General features: G+C 32.2%; 1 protein-coding gene across 3 annotated transcripts in view; it reads right to left on the bottom strand.

The window, feature by feature from the left end:
* Positions 1–3,088: 3,088 nt before the first annotated feature.
* The window catches only part of LOC110994685 (heterogeneous nuclear ribonucleoprotein L), a 202,157-nt gene continuing 185,301 nt past the window's right edge, over positions 3,089–19,944 (bottom strand). Inside the window, exons 6-16 of one of the 3 annotated variants that reach the window (XM_045631303.1) lie at positions 18,085–18,168; positions 13,945–14,034; positions 10,976–11,052; positions 10,280–10,378; positions 9,531–9,641; positions 8,635–8,756; positions 8,282–8,432; positions 7,425–7,543; positions 6,774–6,862; positions 5,792–5,942; positions 3,089–4,756 (exon numbers count right to left, since the gene is read on the bottom strand). In XM_045631303.1, the coding sequence (XP_045487259.1) occupies position 4,756; positions 5,792–5,942; positions 6,774–6,862; positions 7,425–7,543; positions 8,282–8,432; positions 8,635–8,756; positions 9,531–9,641; positions 10,280–10,378; positions 10,976–11,052; positions 13,945–14,034; positions 18,085–18,168 (1,094 nt within the window). In that variant the 3' untranslated portion in view covers positions 3,089–4,755. The remainder of the gene's footprint in view (positions 4,757–5,791; positions 5,943–6,773; positions 6,863–7,424; positions 7,544–8,281; positions 8,433–8,634; positions 8,757–9,530; positions 9,642–10,279; positions 10,379–10,975; positions 11,053–13,944; positions 14,035–18,084; positions 18,169–19,944) is intronic. The other 2 variants (XM_045631302.1, XM_045631304.1) reach the window with 2 other exon arrangements.

Genomic DNA, 19,944 nt, shown 5'->3' with positions numbered 1-19,944 from the left:
GATCGTTGGGGACTTATATAACCAAGCCCGAGAGTTATAGGTATATAGCTAGATGAACTCATTTATATGTCGGAGCAATAGCATTAGTATCATCTTCCATTGTTATTATAATTTAACAAAACATCAAAGTTAAATACTTGTAATAGGTAATAGTAGTTTTTTTTAATTTGGCAATGTTACTAAATCTATAAATTAAAGACTATCGTATGGTCTATTTTATCTAATAATAGTGACTCCATAGTTATTATTGTTATTAAAAGTAACTTATCATAATTTAAAGACAATCATTATTAAAGTAATCTTTGAAACACGTTCCTATGGTCTAAGATTGAATGACTGATTCAGGAGAATGAATATCTACCAAGTTGCCTATCGAAGTTTGGCCGCTACTACTTTTAATCAAATTATTTTTAATTCATTTTTGGGAAAACATTTCGTTCACTTGTTATTTAAAGGTTGAAAAAATCACAGGTGCCGTTGTTCACCTAGTCGCACTACTTCGTAGCCAGGTGTAAACAGGGATGATTTCGATACATGTATACGTTTATGACGTACATATTTTATTAATTATATATAACATTGAATCTATTTTTTTCTATTGATTATCGTATGTTAATACGATAATAGTCTAGATAAATCTGGCCGCAAGTAAGGGTTCCCTGCTGTTAAAGATGATAAATATTCAAGGTTGAATGAAAGAGATTATACGCATAACATCATTTGTCAGACGAGAATAGCGAATGACGCCTGTGCGACGTTTTTCTCAACGGATTTTAACCTAAAGCACTCTGTTTTTGGAATTCGTAATAAACATTATTTATCTTAAATCGTTAAGATAACGTTTTCTTTTTAGGGTTTTAGCAATGATTTACGGCGAGATTCTAAAACTTCGGCCCGCTACTAATATATATTATTAACTTATAAAACATCGTGAGTATCAGCTATATTATCGGATGTCCGACCAAAACATTTTTGAAAGTTAACATAATTATTGTAAAAATAATTATTTATATATAAAATATTATTTTTAATTATTTTTACAATAACTTCTCGATATTAGTTACTGGAGACTGCCACAGTAAGACTTTCCGTTAGGTCGGAATAAGAGCACTTAAAAAAAGCCAAATTTCAGAGGATGCTCTTTGATCACTGCCAGCTTGTCTAACAATCCGTACCTTTATCATTTACCGATTTTACCCATAATTATGGTCTGTACTGATGGTATGAGACAGTTCTTTTCTAGCTTATTTTCTTAAGTTGTACCCGATACAAAATAAAAACAATGTAATTTGAAAACATCTTTTATTTCTATACAATTTTACATATTTTGCGTCTCGTGCAGCTTTCTAAATATATTCATTTTACTTAAAATTTACAATAAAATTAAAGGTCTCTCAACAATACTCGCGCGTATGTACATCTTAATAATCTCAGTCACCTATCATTCCTAGGCGTCATAGGCCAATAGTGTTGAATAAGTAGCCAAAATTTTGCAGCTTGTGCTTAACTTCATTTAATATGAATATAATGAATGTAATTAATGTCACAGTATGTCAATAGTATTGTCTGAATATTTAGCATAAAAACCTATAAGACTAACATATATTAAAAAAGATGATGTATGGAGTCTTGAAGTATTTGAAGTTCTAATTTTTTTATTACCTTTAATGTATACAAATCCGAAATTAACAAAAACTATCTACGTATTAACCTTAGTCTTCTCTTGCATGATAAACACGCGATATTGCAATTCAAAATAAAACCCCAAGTCAACGGAACAAAGTTCAATCTGTCAACGTTTTAAATGATTTTTGTGACCATCTTGATTATCTGATAATTGTTGAGTAACATCTGAGTCATCGCAATCATGCGTAGTAGGATTGTGGTGTTGTGAAATGAAAGATTATTTGTGTTGACATGTATTTAATGTTAAACATGTAACTACCACCTAAGACCAAAAGATAAGCTAAAAAATAAGTGAACAAAAGTAGAAATAATGTTACATTATTTTGTTTGCTAGAGTGCTGTTGTTGAGTCGGACATGGTTCGTGGGTGTAACAATAATGTGAATTATGTTAACAAATAACGGGATTGGCCTTACTTTTGATTAAATCAGTTGTGTGTTACTATTTTACAACACAGTACAGCCTTATTCGTAAAAACATTACCTTATAATCATGTTTTAACTAAAGTACTCATTTGTTTAATCGTATTTCATTCATTCAAATTGTGATCAAGAGATAGACGAGTACTAAGTTTTAGTACACGACTAGTTTTTATCAATAAGGGCGTTGATCTTTATAGTAATTTCAAGAGTAAGGTTAAAATTGGTTATTAGAACTATAGACAAGTTTAAGTAGCTTGATTAAAGTAGTCTATCTTGTCTATAACTCAAATCTATAACAAATTAAATCAAATTGAAAAGACGAAGTTTTAATAATTATTACATAACACAAAATTGCTATTCACGACATCAATTACTAATACTAAGACATTTATTTCATTTCGAAAATATTTCTAGAGAAAAGGATATGCATCTATTTAGTCGATAACAGTACTAATCGGACTATTGGATTGACTATACCACTGTTTACGCTATGAATTCATGTAGTTTCCCAAGTAACGTCTTGATATCATGTTAGTATTGAAAATATATGTCGCAGCCAACTAGCTTAATTAGCCGTTCAAGAAACAGCCTAGCCGTTTAACTAACGGCCTGAAAGGTATTCCGCCAGTTGATTAGAGTATATATATACCATAAACAGTTATATAGCGTGCTACCACATCTCACACCATATGTACCTAATCTTATACATAGAAAGAAAGACGGTATGATATTCTTGACCAGCGGATAAAAGAAATGGACGATTTAATAAAAGAAATTCATGTCGCCCCACTGGCCAACTAGGCCAACTTTATAGAAAATCTGTTTCGTTTCTAATTATATATAATTGACATTGCAATGACACTTACTACTAGCCTAAAAGTGCTAAAACTTACATTTAGACTTGGTTCATAAAATTTCACTAAACAAAAGTCATGCAAACGAAAACATGCTCACTCCAAGCTCGAAATAAAAGTCAAATTTCTCTACCTTACAAACGATATATTATATTTCTTGTACAATTCACAACTGTCAATCATGAACAACCAGAATCATATAGATACGCACAGACATATTTTAACACGGAGAAATAATGTAACAAAATATCTACGAATAAAATAAAAATGAGCTATATCTAATACAGTCACTACAAAGGAAAAAGTCGCCGCCACTTTTACTATCCAAAATGGCGGATCGCAGACAAAACTAAAATCTAATATACTTCAAATATAAGGGAATAATGCTTACAACACCTAAACCGCTACTTATACAAAATAAAATGCGAATGCATGAAACCACCCGGTAAAATAGAAAAAAAAAACATGGAAATGTAGAAAATGTGTTAACATGAAAAAGGTTTTGTTATTGTGTCAATAATTAACTAAATGTTAATGTCTTTATATCAGTGATCTAAATCACAAGTTAAGGAATAATAATGTTGCCACTGTAAAATATTTTCCCTCGTGTGGGTAAAAATATATTTCAAGATCCCAGATGGTAAAACGAGGTTTTATACCATAATGTTTCATAAAACTTCAAGTGTATCGTAATATTGAACACTGGCAACCCCCTTTTCCCCCTTGACCCCCGCACTCGTAGTGATGTGGCTGTGTGTGTGTGTGTAGCCGTCCGCCTTGATATGTGTGTTTGTGTGCCGCCACGTCGCCATTTAACTAGAAGCAAATACGTTTATGTCAGTATGCATGTATTATTACTAGAGATCTATGTCGAAAAACATTATCATAATAATTAGTCACGAAGGTTTTTAACAAGTACTTTTGGAATTAGGTTTTGCCTCGAGAGATTCATAACGGAAGTAAATGCTTGGCAAAATATGGTTAAATATCCATTGTATAAATAATAATAATAAAAAACAAAACAAATTTACTTAAGCCATTTAAGAACTAACAGGAACCGAGTTATTTATAGACTGCAAACATAATACAGTATGACATGTTTTTCGACATATATGTAGACAGAAAAATGTAGGAGAGAAGCTGTATAACATAAAATAACGAAACAAAACACTAAACTCTGGATAATAGACATCGTAGAATTCCCATACCTATAAATTTAAAATTTATATTAAATCTAAAACTTATTTGTCTTCTTGATATGTAGGTGCCCACAAAGCTATATTCGCACATGACATTCCCACAACGCCATCTACAAATTGACACCTGACAGACGGGGAAAGCTCGTACCGTCGCGTACAAAACATCATATCTATAATTTTTATATTAAACTACAAAAAGTAGCGTAAGTACAAATCTATTAAAAGCCTAAAAGCGATGCTTTCATAAAATACGTGACATTTTGTGCGCGACTGTACACTTAAATTATTTACTTAGGTTTAGCGTAGCTATAGATACCAATTGACGCGATCCATTCAAAGTTATGGATATAATCACAAAGATATGTCATTCTCTTGTCTTAAGGAAGTTTAAATTTAAAAAATCACATTTATTATTATCGGATATATACGAAGCATATAGACTTATGGATGGGAGAACAGGGTGACATAGCTATAAAAGTAGAATTTGGGCGATTTATTATATTCAAATAAATACATATGTACTTACAATTACATTTACACCGCGTTAATCTATTTTTACATGACACTCGAGTACTTGATTGTACATTTACATCTACCTGCAAAATAAACATGTACGAACAGCTATAATATTTACAATATATTTTTTTAATAAATTTCTTTTCGATATCTATATCTTATAACTTTGGCTAATTTATTTGGCTTAGAAAATATGAAAAGGATAACAAGCAATATTTTAAAACAACGGTCAAATGCTCTAGTGTCAATACATACATTCAAAATAGGAAACATATTTAAATTTAGAAGTCTGTATACATTTCATATAAGAATATATAACATTATATATTCGTTATTAAAATAAATATAATGTTATAGAAAATAGGTTAAATCGTTTATACATTTGCTTGCTTGCTTCATTCACTTTTAAGTGTATTAAGAATACATCATGGATATTTTGATATTTACAAGCAAATGTATAAATGTCGAAACCATCTATGGTCCCTACAACAAACTGTTAAATATAAAATATGTTTAACATTCGGTTAAAAAGTCCGTAAAATTTTCGACAAGAGTAAAATTTCAAAACTGCACACCACAGGTCTATTTAAATTAAACATGGCAACACCAACGAATAACAGTAGGAAAAATTGCGTATTTAGAATATCGATTGGGATTTTTATATATAGGCCATCCTCTAATTTTAGCGATACCTTCAAAATAATAACAACAATAGAATCTTATGATAATTTAAAATTGTGCACAAATTCATCTAATTATTTTACAATTTACGAACATTTATACAACGATATTAAAATAGCTATACTTTATGAGATTTTTAATTGCAATTTCGTTTATATGTATCTTGACACTGGCATCAAAAACCTCTCCAAACAAATCTCACTATATATGACAATATATCTATTTAGCAAAATGCAGCAATACCAGAATGAATCAGTATAAAGATGTTGCCATATACAGACTGATAACTCACACTAAATGGCAACACAGATTGGCAATAAAAATCCCATACAAAGTACACGGTAACATCAATCTTTGGCGTTCACTCGGCTTTGGTCCGTTCAAATATGTCTTTTAATCGCCCCGAGTCTATAAACTAATGAAATGGGCCTTACTAGTAATCGTGTTCGATTCCATTATTCTGGCCTTGTCTCTGGCTCTCCTCCTGTTTCAGGTTGTGGTTCTTATTCTGGTTCTGGCCTTTGCCCTGGCCGATCTGTCGCGACGACGAGAAACACAGTTTCATAACGAACGGGAATTTCGCACCTGAAATTATTGGCGATTGTATTACTAACGTTTTAAATGTAAGATTTAGGGCCTGTTTCACAATGTACGGATAAGTTTCAAATAAGGGATATTACTTATTGGTAGGATAAACAGTATTGTTGCGTTTCACGACTGTCAGATAGCGCTATTCTTCATGAAACGCGAAGTATCTTATTTGGAACTTTTATCTTTCGAATAATTTATGTGTTGCATAGCTATTTGGTACTTTATCCATACATTGTGAAACAGGCCCTTAGCGTCGAGTCTTAGCGATAAATATTAGTAATGACTTATGTACGTAATATGCATTATTTTTCAAAACAAATAGCTCAGTTAGGGAAAAGTGCCACATGACGGAAATCGAACCAAACGCTGTTATAAAATGTTCAAAAAGAACTGACTTTATATTTTACCAGATGACCCAAAAACCGGACACCGGATAAAGTGTTCACATTACACCGGATCCCACAAGAAAATTGGACATTCAAGTACTCACCTCAGATGGTGTCTTAATAGAAGGCCAAATAAAATAAAATATTGGGTACATCCTAATTTACGGAAAAGATTTTCACTTGAAACATTTAAAACGTGAATGGGTGAACTTAGAAGGGACGAATCAAAGTTCTTCAATTATTTTCGATTGACAGCAACCATTTTTGACGATATACAGGGACGACTTTCAATAGATATAAAAATATGAGAATGAATATGTAATAAAATTTTTGAAAATATTTTTATCTTGGTACGCTAAAGATTTCTCACGAGTGTACATCAGTACACACACGTTTTTATTTTATATACACAACTATAATCAAAAGGCAATGACGATACCTGGGTGGTTGATGGTAGCGTGGTTACAAGCCATGATGGCCATCACAGACTGCGATATGTTCTGAAACTCCATCAGTCCTGATGATGACCTGGAAACGATTACTTATTTATAATCATATTTCAATTTAAGCGATAAGGATATCTGAATAAGTTTAAGACTAACGTATACATTAAAAAAACTACTTAATTTCAAAATCTAACTCTCGACGTATTTTTACAAGAACTCATAGGTTTGAGGGAAAACTGACTGCTTTGAAATTAATTTTGTTTAAACTGTTTCATGTCATCATTTTTTTTTCATTTGATGAGATATAATTCATTGGAGTTTTATACATAGATGAAATGAAAATTAAATTTTATTTCATCTATACGAGTTCTTACACGTTAGTAAAAGTCGAACTCAAGAGAAAGGCTGATTAAATTTTCAAAAGTGGTTGCTCATATGTTGGAGAAAATATAATTAATAAGGGAAAATCATAACGACGTAATTTATTTTATTAAAATGGCATACAGGTTGTTTCAATCTGTCAGTCGAATATATTTACATAATTATTTTCTCATATTATTAATTTATAGATTTTATTTTATTTTCTATGTCTATTCATACAATAATGCCGGGAGAAAATTAATCCATTTTTTAAGATAAATTACCTTTCGCTCTTAAGCGGAAACTTCGAGATAGTGTGTGGGGCCGTGACTCCATAGTCTGTGAATACTGCTAGCAGCTGTTCCTCCGACACATCTGGGGGAGTGTTGAAGAAATGCACCACCTGGAATTTATTATATATTATGAGTATTAAACGAATTATATATTTGTAAATGATTAAACATATTTACCTAAAACCCGCGACTTTCGACAATTTTATATATTTGTGTAGCTTCCGGTCAAACTATTAAGTGACGCCACAGAGCGTAGGTAGTAGTGAATAAAATTACAATCAAAATTCTGCTTAATACTTATTTCCCATATGAGTCGTCCCCACTGATATATTTAATGTCATTTTTAATACTATAATTTTCAAGAATAAAGTCCATTTCGCATGAATTAGTATGGTTGTCGCAGCCAACTAGCTTAATTAGCCGTTCAATTAACAGACTAGCCTTTTAACTTTACGGCGCCAAAAAGCTTTAGCGTTTGTAACAATATTTATTAACTGACCATTAGTACGTTTGTTATTTAGCTGAAATTAATTCACTTCAAGTTTGAGAGTGGCAGAAAGGGCAATAAAATTTAAATTAACAATCATCAGGCTAGGCAAGTAATGAAACGTCATCGATCCAAGTCATTTGATCCTAGCTGTTTAATCAACTAGCTGAACTTCTTTCAGGCCGTTAGTTAAATTGCTCGGCTGTTAATTGAACGGCTAATTAAGTTAGTTGGCTAGGACATGAACAAACAAATAAATAATAAATAAAATATATGTAAGAATGTGCGGTCTTATTCGTAAACGTATTGAGTATTGATCAAATTTATCATTCAATAGAGTATAATAATATTCGTGTCTTACCTTAGAAGGCGGCTGTATCCTATTCTTGTGTATGGAAGCCGGTGTGAGGAATCGATTGTTTTTGTTGCTCACATAATCCTTGAATGATGGAGATTTGTCGTGCAGTGGGTAGGGGTTCATCACCTCGGATAGATATGCCTGCTTTGAGAACCTGGAAATATTTTGTATCACATGTTCAAACCATAAGCGATATCAAATCCTTAATACTGAAGATAATTATGTCATTATATCCATAAATTCCATATAACGTACAAATTCGACTGAAAGACATGCGGTTATAAAAAAATTACAATCTTATTCATATATATAATAAATTAAATTTTCAAATACGTGCTCAAAATTTAATGACTTACGCGAGTGTTAGCGTGTAATCTCCAACTGTTACATTATTGAGGTTCTGGACACATCGTTCCACCGAGACGGGATCACCCATTTGAACCATTGCAGTACCCTCCTTTGTCTTCAAGAACTTTATCTGAAGATTAAAACGGCAAGTTAATACAAGATTAAGCCTAGTAGAGCTAAATATTTTCGGGACTGCGGTCTATTGTTAAACGGGGCCGTAGACGGTTTGAGGGCCGGTCAAGTATTGGGTAAGCAAATTTACTGCAATTTAAACCATTTCTTGTCAGCAAAAGTAAGCAAAGCTCTAAAAATAATAGTACATATTTATTTTTATCCGAGGATTCCTACAAAAAATAATTAAACATTTACCTATTTAGCTAAATATCATATTTCCTAGTTATAATCATAATATTTCCTAGTGAATATTGTCATATTTTCATATTGTATATGTTTTCAAGCATAGAAATGTCTGGGTAGTACATGCAAAAAAGTAATCACTGTTAAGGTAATCACCAAATAAGAAAATCAAAGATCCTTCTCCTCCATATAGTCCTTACGTAATACTTGACTGGTCCCCTTAATATAATGACCCAGTGCATGTTTAAAGTTAGGCTCTCGAAATGCCCTTATGCATATTGAGCCCAGGGCCCATGGAAAGACGGACGCGGCGAAAAGGCCTAATAGTCCACCCCCATCCGTGAACAGTAGTGGTTGCAGTGGGTATGGGGTTATTGCACTTACTTGGTCCCCATAATTCAATTTACTGCACAGGTGTTGGCAAGAAATGTTGGTAATAATAATTTAAGGGTGTTTATTATAAAAACGTAAGTATATATATATTATCTGTTTATGTATGACTTAATTAGTGATTTAGTAATGGATTTAACTGTTTTCTTAAACTAACCCTAACAACATTTCCATAGAGGCAGCATAGATTAAACAATCTGTCTGCGTTGGCTGTAGTCGGATCTAGTCCATATACCATCATCACGCCGCCTTGCTGTGGTGGACCACCCTGCAAAAGTTTAAAAAAATAGTTATAATTATTACTAGAGGTAAAGCCCCAATAGATGATTATGTACCAGTATATGACCAGTCCATGTATTTGTAAATCTATATTCACACTGTTTACACACAGTATACGTGTTAAAAATAATATAAATTAAAAAATCTACGTTTACTGCTTACGTTATGCAACAGAACTGTCATCTAAAATTCTAATATGTTAACCAAACGAATACATCAACCAATAGCGTGTATTTTTTCTCGATCTCCCTTTTCACTCTCTCAATTGCTCCCTCCCTTTTCTTCGTCCAAAATCCTGCACATCTTCGTGACGATACGTAAAAATTTACCCTCATGAACCTAAATAAGTTTCACTTCAAAAACAGAAAGATCACGTACAGTAGCCTTTAACACTCAAAATTGAAGTCACATTCCTGTGTAGCAGACATAATATTTCTAAAGCTATGGAACGTGCTTGGGCTATCATGTGATTGCCTTTTTATAGAACGTTTCTAAGTTGTTCATTAAGCTAAAGCTTTTGTTGTACAGAGGTAGAACATACTTCGTTTTAAAGTAGCCAATTATGGTAGGCCTTTTTGCATTAATCGAAACAGAAGGAACTCACGAAATATAATTTTATAAGTTTACCTGATTTTGTGGTGGCATGGGAGGATGATGCATTGGTGGAGGCGGAACGAAACCTTCTCCGCCATAGCCTTCGGGGCCATAGGGACCACGACCGTCACGCTGAAATTAATTATTTAATTAAATAAATTAATCTTACAAACGTCAGATACTGCACACTGCATCAACAACATTTTGTCTGTAAGGGGGCGTCCATAAATTACGTGAGGTGTTTAAGGGGGGGAGGGGGTCTAGTCAAATCTCATCTAAGCTTAGGTTGGAGAGAGGGGGGGTCTCGGCAAATATCACGCAATTTTTTTTCTGATTGAAACAAAAAAAAGAATTATACTATTTTGGTCCATTTAATCCAGATTGTACATGCTTAAGATTTTATCTTAAGCGTAATCGTAATACGATTAAGATCACTAGTCGTAAATAAAAGCACGAAGCAAATTAGTTTTTTTCTTTTTACAATAACAATCCAACGCGTTTACGTAAGAAACTCACATTTTGAGAAATCTCACGTGAGAGAGTGGGGGTTGGGGGAGGGGGTTGAATAAAATCTCACGACATCTCACCAGGGGGGGGAGGGAGGGGCAGAAAACTAAAAAAAAAACACCTCACGTAATTTATGGACGCCCCCTAATGTTTACACAAAACAAATGCATCCTTTTTAGTGGTAGTTATCTAATTTTTATTTTACATTTATTGAAGTCTTACCGGATGATGAGGAGGCGGTGGTCCATGTCTATCTTTCATCATACCCGGGGGTGGACCGCCACTGCTAAAGTCCATGTCTGTAGATAATTGACACAATGAGTAAAATAACAGACAAAATAAGATGTTTTCAATGCTGAAGTGTAATTCGTATTAATTGAAACATGTTAGGTATTCTAAAACATCAAGTCACAATCAGCGTTATTTAAGAACCTGGATAAAAGTCAGTTCCATGTAAACGTTTTTTTATAGGAATAATGGTTACCATGAGGATACGACCGAGCTAACTTGATTTTCTTTAATAAAACCGAATGATTAAGTATCTTTAGATATATTCTCAAATATGCCATGGCAAATTTAATTGTAAAAATTTCTCATAAAATACTTTTCACTTTTAAGGTTTTTACTTTACTTTTAGAATACTGATTAGATTATATTAGAAAGCGTTGTGATAAAAGTTTTCCAAAGGTTTTGGCTAATTTTGATAAGCGGTATTCGAAAGACCATATTTCCAAGATTGTTTCAAATTTCGAAATCCCACTTTAATAGTGATTATTATGTACTTGGAAGATTAAAAACAAACACTCCATCATATTTATTTCGACTGAAATATAGGCAACGGAATACTAAAACAATTAAAACCACTCGTGAATTTTCGTAGCGGACTAAAAATTGGAGCTTACAAGAAACTTGATTTACGTTCAAAAATTTCAGAAAGTAGTTTCCACTTGATTTATAGTTTTTACTTCTTGTTATCAAGGAGTTCAATGAAATACTAATTAGTGAGCGTAGTAGTAAGTAGTACTGAGCTGATAAGAACCAGTGCTGATAACTTTTGTAAAAACTTGTATACTATACAATAATTAATTGTAATTAAACTTTAACAATAATTAATGCCTAAGAATTAATTAATTTAGTTTAATTACTTTCTGTTAACGTCAAGTGTTCGGAAATTGAATACCTCATAGGGCCTGTATTTCAATTAAGCCCCCGAAAATAAATAACGTTAGACTATTTTTAATTAGATTGATTTTTAAACAAATATATTATAAAAATTAATTATTAGATTGCTATTAATTTTACAGCGATGGTTTTTTTTCTGTTGATAAAGATAAAGTTCTAACGTCCGTCCCAGATTTTTAGAACAATAACTTTGTATAGCCACGAACTTAAATGCTCGATTAGCTAAGAATAGAAAATCAAGTTTCTGGTTAACTGATTTAGTTCATACAATAGTCCTACTATTTGAAGGCATTTATTTATTTAGTAAATTAATTAAATATTTTTTATGTTTTAATTCCAAGTACTGTCGTTACTCTGATGCTATAAGGTTTGAAATAGATACGAGAAGGTTGTATGGGTAAGATGCGAGATTTCACTCCCAATTAATGTATATTAGCTTGTTTAGCTTGTACAATATGGAAAAAATATTCCCCGAAAGTAATAGCTGTATAATTAATACTAATAACAACATATATACTTATAACTAGCATGTAGGTACTGTTTTTAAAATAAGATTTACAGCATGCAGGCAAGAAGGGTTGTAAATGAAAGTCTTTTGTGTTATGTATATATTTATTGTGTATGTATTACAAAATGTTTTGTATGTCAGCAATTACTCCAAGCCTGTTTTTAAGACGTTCAATCCCAAGAGCGGCTCACGTCGATTGCTTTAATATTACGTGGTATGCGGTGACATTTATTTATGAAGTTTTTAATACTCATTAATGTTATGCTAAAAGCATATGAAATAAATGATATGGGTCTGTTTAATACAAACGTCACATATTAAAATATCAATCGTAATTACGAGTACATTTTTCTATAAAAACACTATTTGACAGCCATTGTATAGAAAAATCTACGCAGCTAGCACGAATGACATTTTGATATAGAACCCGTGTTCAACAAATGTTTCACAATGTCCAATATGTGTTGACTAAGTCTGAGATTGGAATTTAGTATTGAATTGACTGTTTGGTATAAAATGTTCTCTGGCTTAGATATTGTGAAATACGTATTTAAAGTATATGAAAGAAGTACAATATTATGGATTATTTAATTTGGGGTAATCATAATATTTCCTAGTAAATTTGACGGATTATAAAGCCTACGGCTCCCATCAACGTTTATTGATGTGTAACAGATATTTAAGAGTTATTATCGGATGCCATGAATGAAATTGCGAATTAATTATATCGGCCAATAGTAGGTATAAGGTCATTATAATTTAAAACCTATCGACGTAATAAAATACATTAAAATACGTAAAAGAACATTATGATTACCCTGATATAAATGATGAGTTTAATTGTAATGAATACATGTTTAATAAGTTAGCATATGACACACTATGATTTAGTTGAGTGCGTAGACAGTTTTAGCAATTTAATTTACAACAACTCGTACAATTAATACAGAAAAACAATTAAAACTAATATATATCATTCATGGTATCCTTATAACGAGCCTGTTAAAAATACAGCAATGAATGCAGTACATACACTCGAGCGGCGGTTACACCACATTTTTATTCCTTTCTAGGTATTTTTTCTATAATTGTTAATATACATACCATGTATCTATTGATTTTCTGTATTAAACTCTATACATACATGCCACGATTATAATCTAGAGATCTACTTACACAGTTTTTACTTAATACACATGTTATATAGGGTTGCCAAGAGAGTTTCGAAATGTTTCTCCATTTTAAACGTGATGATTTCGTGGCAATCCTAGCGTTAGGTTAGACACAAACAATTCTGCCTCTTAGACAAGATCCTTGTAGGCTTAGCGTGATATATGAAATCTTTTCATAGATTGGAGATACCGGTTGTAACGTAGTAACTAGTCGCAACAATAGTGTAAATTATTCAAATGAAAGGCATCATCGAGCGATTATTGTCAAGTTAATAGAACATTATAATCACGCCGCGGATAAGGCTTTTGTCTGGAGGCTGTATACAAACCGTTCTGTGCATCACTATGCTGACTGTGCTGACTGCAAGAGTCTTCACTGCAGGCTCGCGTCGCAGGCGCATGGTTGACGGTACTTGCATCTGTCATGCGGTATCATCAAAACTGTTTACTTGATTTTCTTGATTTACATTTCACAAAGATTCATATGTTCTGTTCCCTGTCAACTTATACCTTCATATTTCGTCACTTCAATATAATTGTTAACAAATTTCAAGTATTTCGTATGTCATTCAACCTTTTTCGCTATCATTTTATGAAAGATCGTGCACAAGGACGTGTTGTTATGTACAGAAATTTATATAAGTAAATAAAGAGAATGAAATATAATAATTTCCGTATATAATGATATACTTTATATAAATTCAGTGTCCACAAGGTACAAAGTGCAGTTTTACGTAGTTATATATTTGTATATTTTATTAAATTTAAAAAAATGCAATGCTTGGCACACTGATACACTGGTAAATAAAAAAATATTCAAAGTGTGAGAGGAGCAACTAGGGATATCCAGACCTAGCTCGTCAGAATTCTCAATCTCAATCAGTGATTGTTGGCCAAAACGCGTTCGTCTGAAAGGATACATAGCTAAGGGTATCTAGAGGGTAGACGAAAGTTAATTTCCTTAAAAGGACTTGATTCATATCTCAAACGCAAACGACACGTCAATCAATTTATTTGTTATATAATTTTATATCGTATATTTCAACGGGCTAACATTCTATATTTTTTTAAGATTTTACCTCTAGCACATACGGAGCGAAAGGAATTAACATATGTTTTCTCATGTTCTTTTCAACTTTCAATGTAAAAAAAATAACTCGAAACACTTAAATTCTGTCAAGTGCATTGAATTAGAATAAAACATATATTAAAGCAATGTTAAATGTTAATTTTATTAAATTTATTTGTACATAATATATAATTTGAATGAAACAACCCTTGAACTGGATAATTGTTTAAAAGCTTCCACTAAGCGATTGATAATATGTTGTATTAAATTTCTGTGAGTAATCTTAAGTTGAGATTAAATTGAAAACAAAATACAACTAACATGCGGATCTCCTAGGCAATTTTCTCAAGAAAACATAAAACATCTTTCAGAAAATGAGAAAACTAAAAACCACTTAAATCACACGAGCAATAAAAACTGAATCGTATAACGTATGAAAATTAGTTTTCAACGTGATCCACTTAAGACCACAGAACGGCTTCGTATGCAAACACATCTAGATAGACGTTCTCACACTTTGAATTTAAATTACCTAGATTTTTTTACTCCATCTAATCAAAATTTTCTCGCATACATTCTGTCACACATCCCTGAAGAAATCCTGCTTCTTTTAAATTATCAGTTTAAAACATTTGGGATTAAACAGGATAAAAACCGCTGCATTCCCCATTGACATTATACTTACAGGCTTACGTGTATTCATTTTAATAAATAGTCCAATGTATTCTTGTTACCAATACCTGGTAAAGATACTACAATAGCAGATGCAGATAAAACATTTGTGTTAATTTTGCTAAAACTTTAATTTTGTGAACCGGTTTTAAATCGTTATAAAAACAGCCGAATCGCACTCGTTATCCCAAATCGTTTCAAAAAAACGTTACACGAAATCTAAAAAACACGCAAACTTTAAACGAACGCCAACACTAGAATAGCTTTCGGACGCTTTTGATAATTTTCATTTTCGTGTTTATTTAGTTGAAAAGCTCGGCAAAGCTTTTTTAAACGTTTTTCGTATTTATCATTTGAATACAAAGCAAATTATGCTTGGCACTCGCATTTGTTGGTTTAAAAATCTGATTAAATGCGTTACTGTGGCAATTTTTAGTTTTTAGCAACAAAAATATTTTATTTGTATACTTTTTAAATAGAATACGCCTTTACTATACTTTAATATTGTACCGAGGGTACTGGTCTCAGATCTTTCGTTCTTGAACACTATATGTTACACAATTTTTATACGTATTGGCTGAAATAGCTTCGAAACTGGAGTCACTAACTATTGTCTATACACATTATATTTAACAAACAAAGCTTTAGTTTACAAAATACTAATAGAAAAAAAATCATCCTAGTAAGCTGCAACACGACATTTTAACATGAAACTGAAGCGAAATTACGAATCTTCAACAGCGAGGTTAGAAACAAAGCTGTATGGATTAAAAATCAAATTGGTATTTCCATTTTTTGCTTCCTTCTGTAACGAGTCGGTCCGGCACAAGCCAATTAGGCCAATTGTCCTCGTTGACCGTGAACAAAAAGTAAAAAAAAAATATATTTAATTCGAGAGACTCACGGGAAAGGCTATATGGAAGACTAGGTCTCACGCAGTACATTTTTAACAAAAACATTACCACAGAGTATATTATAGCATAGTTGTAACTAGAGCAAATTTAAAAAATATTGGCAAACACGCAAAATGTAACATATTCTCAAAGTTAAATCATATAATAATTCATATAAGTTCATATAATATTCAAATTCAGAATTTTCGAACAAACGTTCCCTTATCTCTATACGTTATGTACTTTCAATATTGCTTAGTTAAGTTACAAAGTTTTACGTCTACTATGGGTTCTATATACTGTAGCGTCAATCCTGGCTCAATGAAATATTTAAAGTGGGTAGCACTCGAAGCGTTATACGGCTTTCGCATCATTTCACACCGAGCTTTCACACCGGGCGGACGCATTCAGTCGCGTGGCATTATCGTATTTCTGAAGCGACCTACTTTCCTATTCGTTTTGAGGTTGGGAGGCATTGTTTTTATGGAGTATTCGATTACGCTGAAATTTAATTCCTTTACTCTTCTAGGAACAAAATAGTGATTTTGAAACGTAGAATTAACTTTTTTTAAATATTCAAACTTAGATAAAAAAAATAGGCAGCTCAAATAAATATCTTTCTTACATAAACGTTTACTCGATTTCTATAGGCCTTGTGATTTAAAATATTCTTTAGATCACATAGTGTATGGAAATCTACAGTACAATTACCTGACCATGACGAAATTTTGCCAGTAAAATGTACACGTACACATTTGTATGAAATATTCATGTTGAGTAAATTATTCTCTTCGAAGGGAGAGACACTTAAATTCACTTAACTTTTATCTTTCTAATTTTTCACTGAATTTCACTCCCGGCAATTTCTTTCACGTATTGCCTGTTTTCGTACCCTTTTCTCAAGTTACAACAATAACGTACCTATGAGTAAGCATAGGTGAAAAATCTTTTTTTTTTTTCGTAGCCATAACAAATATTTATCAAAGAAATATACTTAGACGCACATTATATATAATAACATAATTTCGCTAAATTTGGCGGCACAATTTTGAAATCTGGCGGCACCCAAGTGCCGCGGAACATATGTTGAGAATCACTGATCTAGACAATCTTATCAATAAATACATATGTACATATCTAATACTTGTCATAACTGATTCATATAGGCTGAAAAAAAACTGGTTTAATTTATTTCAGTAGGTCAGATGGATGGCGATTCATCTTTTAAATTAAGGATACGATGTACATCTGCATGAACCAGCAGATTAAAGTGAAATTATAAGCAAGTTCAGCCGTTGAGCTTCTTCGAAAATTTCTTAGAAACTTTTTAATGTTATTTTTACTTTAACAGTTAGTTACTCATGTATACGATTTAAAATTCCGACATCCATTCAGATTTAAGCCCTTTACATCACTCCGCGGTATTTTAAGCCACGCTATTCAGAATGCGAGATGAAATCTCAACGTGTTTTCATCTTGTATTCTCTGTATTTGCTTTGGAGATTACTCTATGCCACGTTAGTAATTTTGTTTTGATAATAATTCAAAACTATGCACGTGTTATTTCTGCGTATTAATTTGGTGCAAGGAAATATTTAGAAGATTTTAGCAGAAAACAAACGTCTGACTATCGGCTTTTAGATAAACTTAAAAAAATAGCTCTTTTAAACATACATTTATAAACAAATTTAATTTAAAATAAGCAATCCTAAGTAAAATAACTTTTAATGTTTTAGACTATAAATACTTATACTATATATCATTAATCTAAAAAACAAAGTTGGTTTCATTTGAAATCAATGCATGCTTGTATTTTTTAAATTAAAGTTACTTACTATAGGGTTGTGGTCTGCCGCCAGTGTATTGTGGTGACTGCAACAGAGGTGCGCTGCGCTGTTGTGGTTGTCCTTCATCCGACACTGAAAAAAAAAATCGAATAAAAGCTACATTCTATTGTATAAATTATCTATACTAGTCCGTTGTGGGCGTGGGAAACCAAACTAATTCAATTGTAAAAAAACTTCTTTGGGTTTAACGAAATTTAATCAAAATAAGTTACATGAGTTATGGTTTTTAATAAAGTCGTTCTAATACTGCCATGCTTAGCAAAAAATCACGAACATACTATGGGTTTGACAGCCAAAAGTATAATGACAAATACTTTATATTCAGTCAAAAGCAGATGTGTCCAAAGTTTCTTGATTGTACACTTTGCTTTGCAAATGAGCTTGGGGATCGTTATATCTAACCTTCAAATTGAATTTTTACTTAGGACGAAAACTTCCAAATCATGTATGAACAAACTAAATTATATATATCCGAAGCGAGTCATTCAGTTAGTAAGTCTAGCACCATCTTTAACATTTTCAACAAACTGTAGACTTACCGCTGTCCGACCGCGTCCGTTACGTCGCAACTTCGGCGCGGACCGGGTGCCTTTCCTGCACATATAAAAGACGAACACACTCTTATTTCATCCTTATGTATTCGTTATACCCAATACTATCTCTGTCACCTTGCATAGCGTTAACGGTGCATGCCAATTCCACGAAAGCTACAAAAATACAAAAAAATATAACAAATGTAAAATTGTATATCCATTTGTCGTCATCTGTGTTTTCTGAGACAATTTTTGTGTCTGTGTATCTCTGCATGTCTGTCTGCTTGCTTTCTCTTCTGTTTCTGTTATACGCTCCATTAATGTCCTCAAACGAGACCTTTTTTAAGAGTGTGTTTGTCTTTAGTTTCATATGTGCATGGAAGAATATTACTTAATATAATATTAATAATGCTTATAATAACTTGTACTCTAGGAAAAAAGTAATTTACCACAGACATTTCAGAGTAAATTGTACCATAAGCTAGTAAATTAGATGCAATAATTTGGATCGTGGTAAACCTCATTTTTCTTGTGTACTGTAATATATGTTAATAGTCAAGCTGTAGTGACATCTATGTATTAAAAGCAAAGTGACAAGCTGGCGGAACAATGTTATATCAAAAAGCATACTGTCAGTTTGATTGATAGAAAAAAAAAATGCTCATACGCTAAAGTCAAATCAAAATGACAGTAAAACATCAAGCAATACATACCAGTGCTCTAGCGGTCATTTCTCCATAATAAGACTGCTTTCTAAATATGGGAATAAATGATGTGTGGGAGACTGTTGTTTAGTGCAAAGAAGTGTCAACCCAATTCTAACTAACTTTGAAATCGATGACCAACTTAGATATCATATATTAAAAGTTTTATTAACAGTAAAATTTAAAATTGCTATTTTTTAAACATGTGCGTATTAATTATGGCTTTTTCTATCGATTTATTTTCCAACTTCAAACTGTAAGCACTAACAGCACATGTTCTATTCATAAATCACGTGAACATCAGATATACGTATCAACATTCACCGTATCCTACAAATTGATTGCAGGCAACTCGTTAAACCCACCCACTCGTTTCGCCAGCAAGGATGACTGACAAAATTACAGGGATCTGTTAACTAAAGCGTTTGGTTCGCTACCAAACGTCCAATTTGTATTCGAACTCGGTAGAATTGACGTAGAAACTTGTATAATCATCAATACATTTCTATTTGGATAAGATTTGAACAAATTAATGCGAAACTTCGAACTGAAAGGTCTTGTTGCAATTGAACTTTCATGAAGTCGTAATGAAATAAACACATTTATACCCT

Source organism: Pieris rapae, chromosome 15, assembly GCF_905147795.1.
Source record: "Pieris rapae chromosome 15, ilPieRapa1.1, whole genome shotgun sequence".
In the NCBI taxonomy this organism is placed as follows: domain Eukaryota; kingdom Metazoa; phylum Arthropoda; class Insecta; order Lepidoptera; family Pieridae; genus Pieris; species Pieris rapae.
Note: the sequence above shows the minus strand (reverse complement) of the source record. Positions and strands in the feature narration are given on the sequence as shown.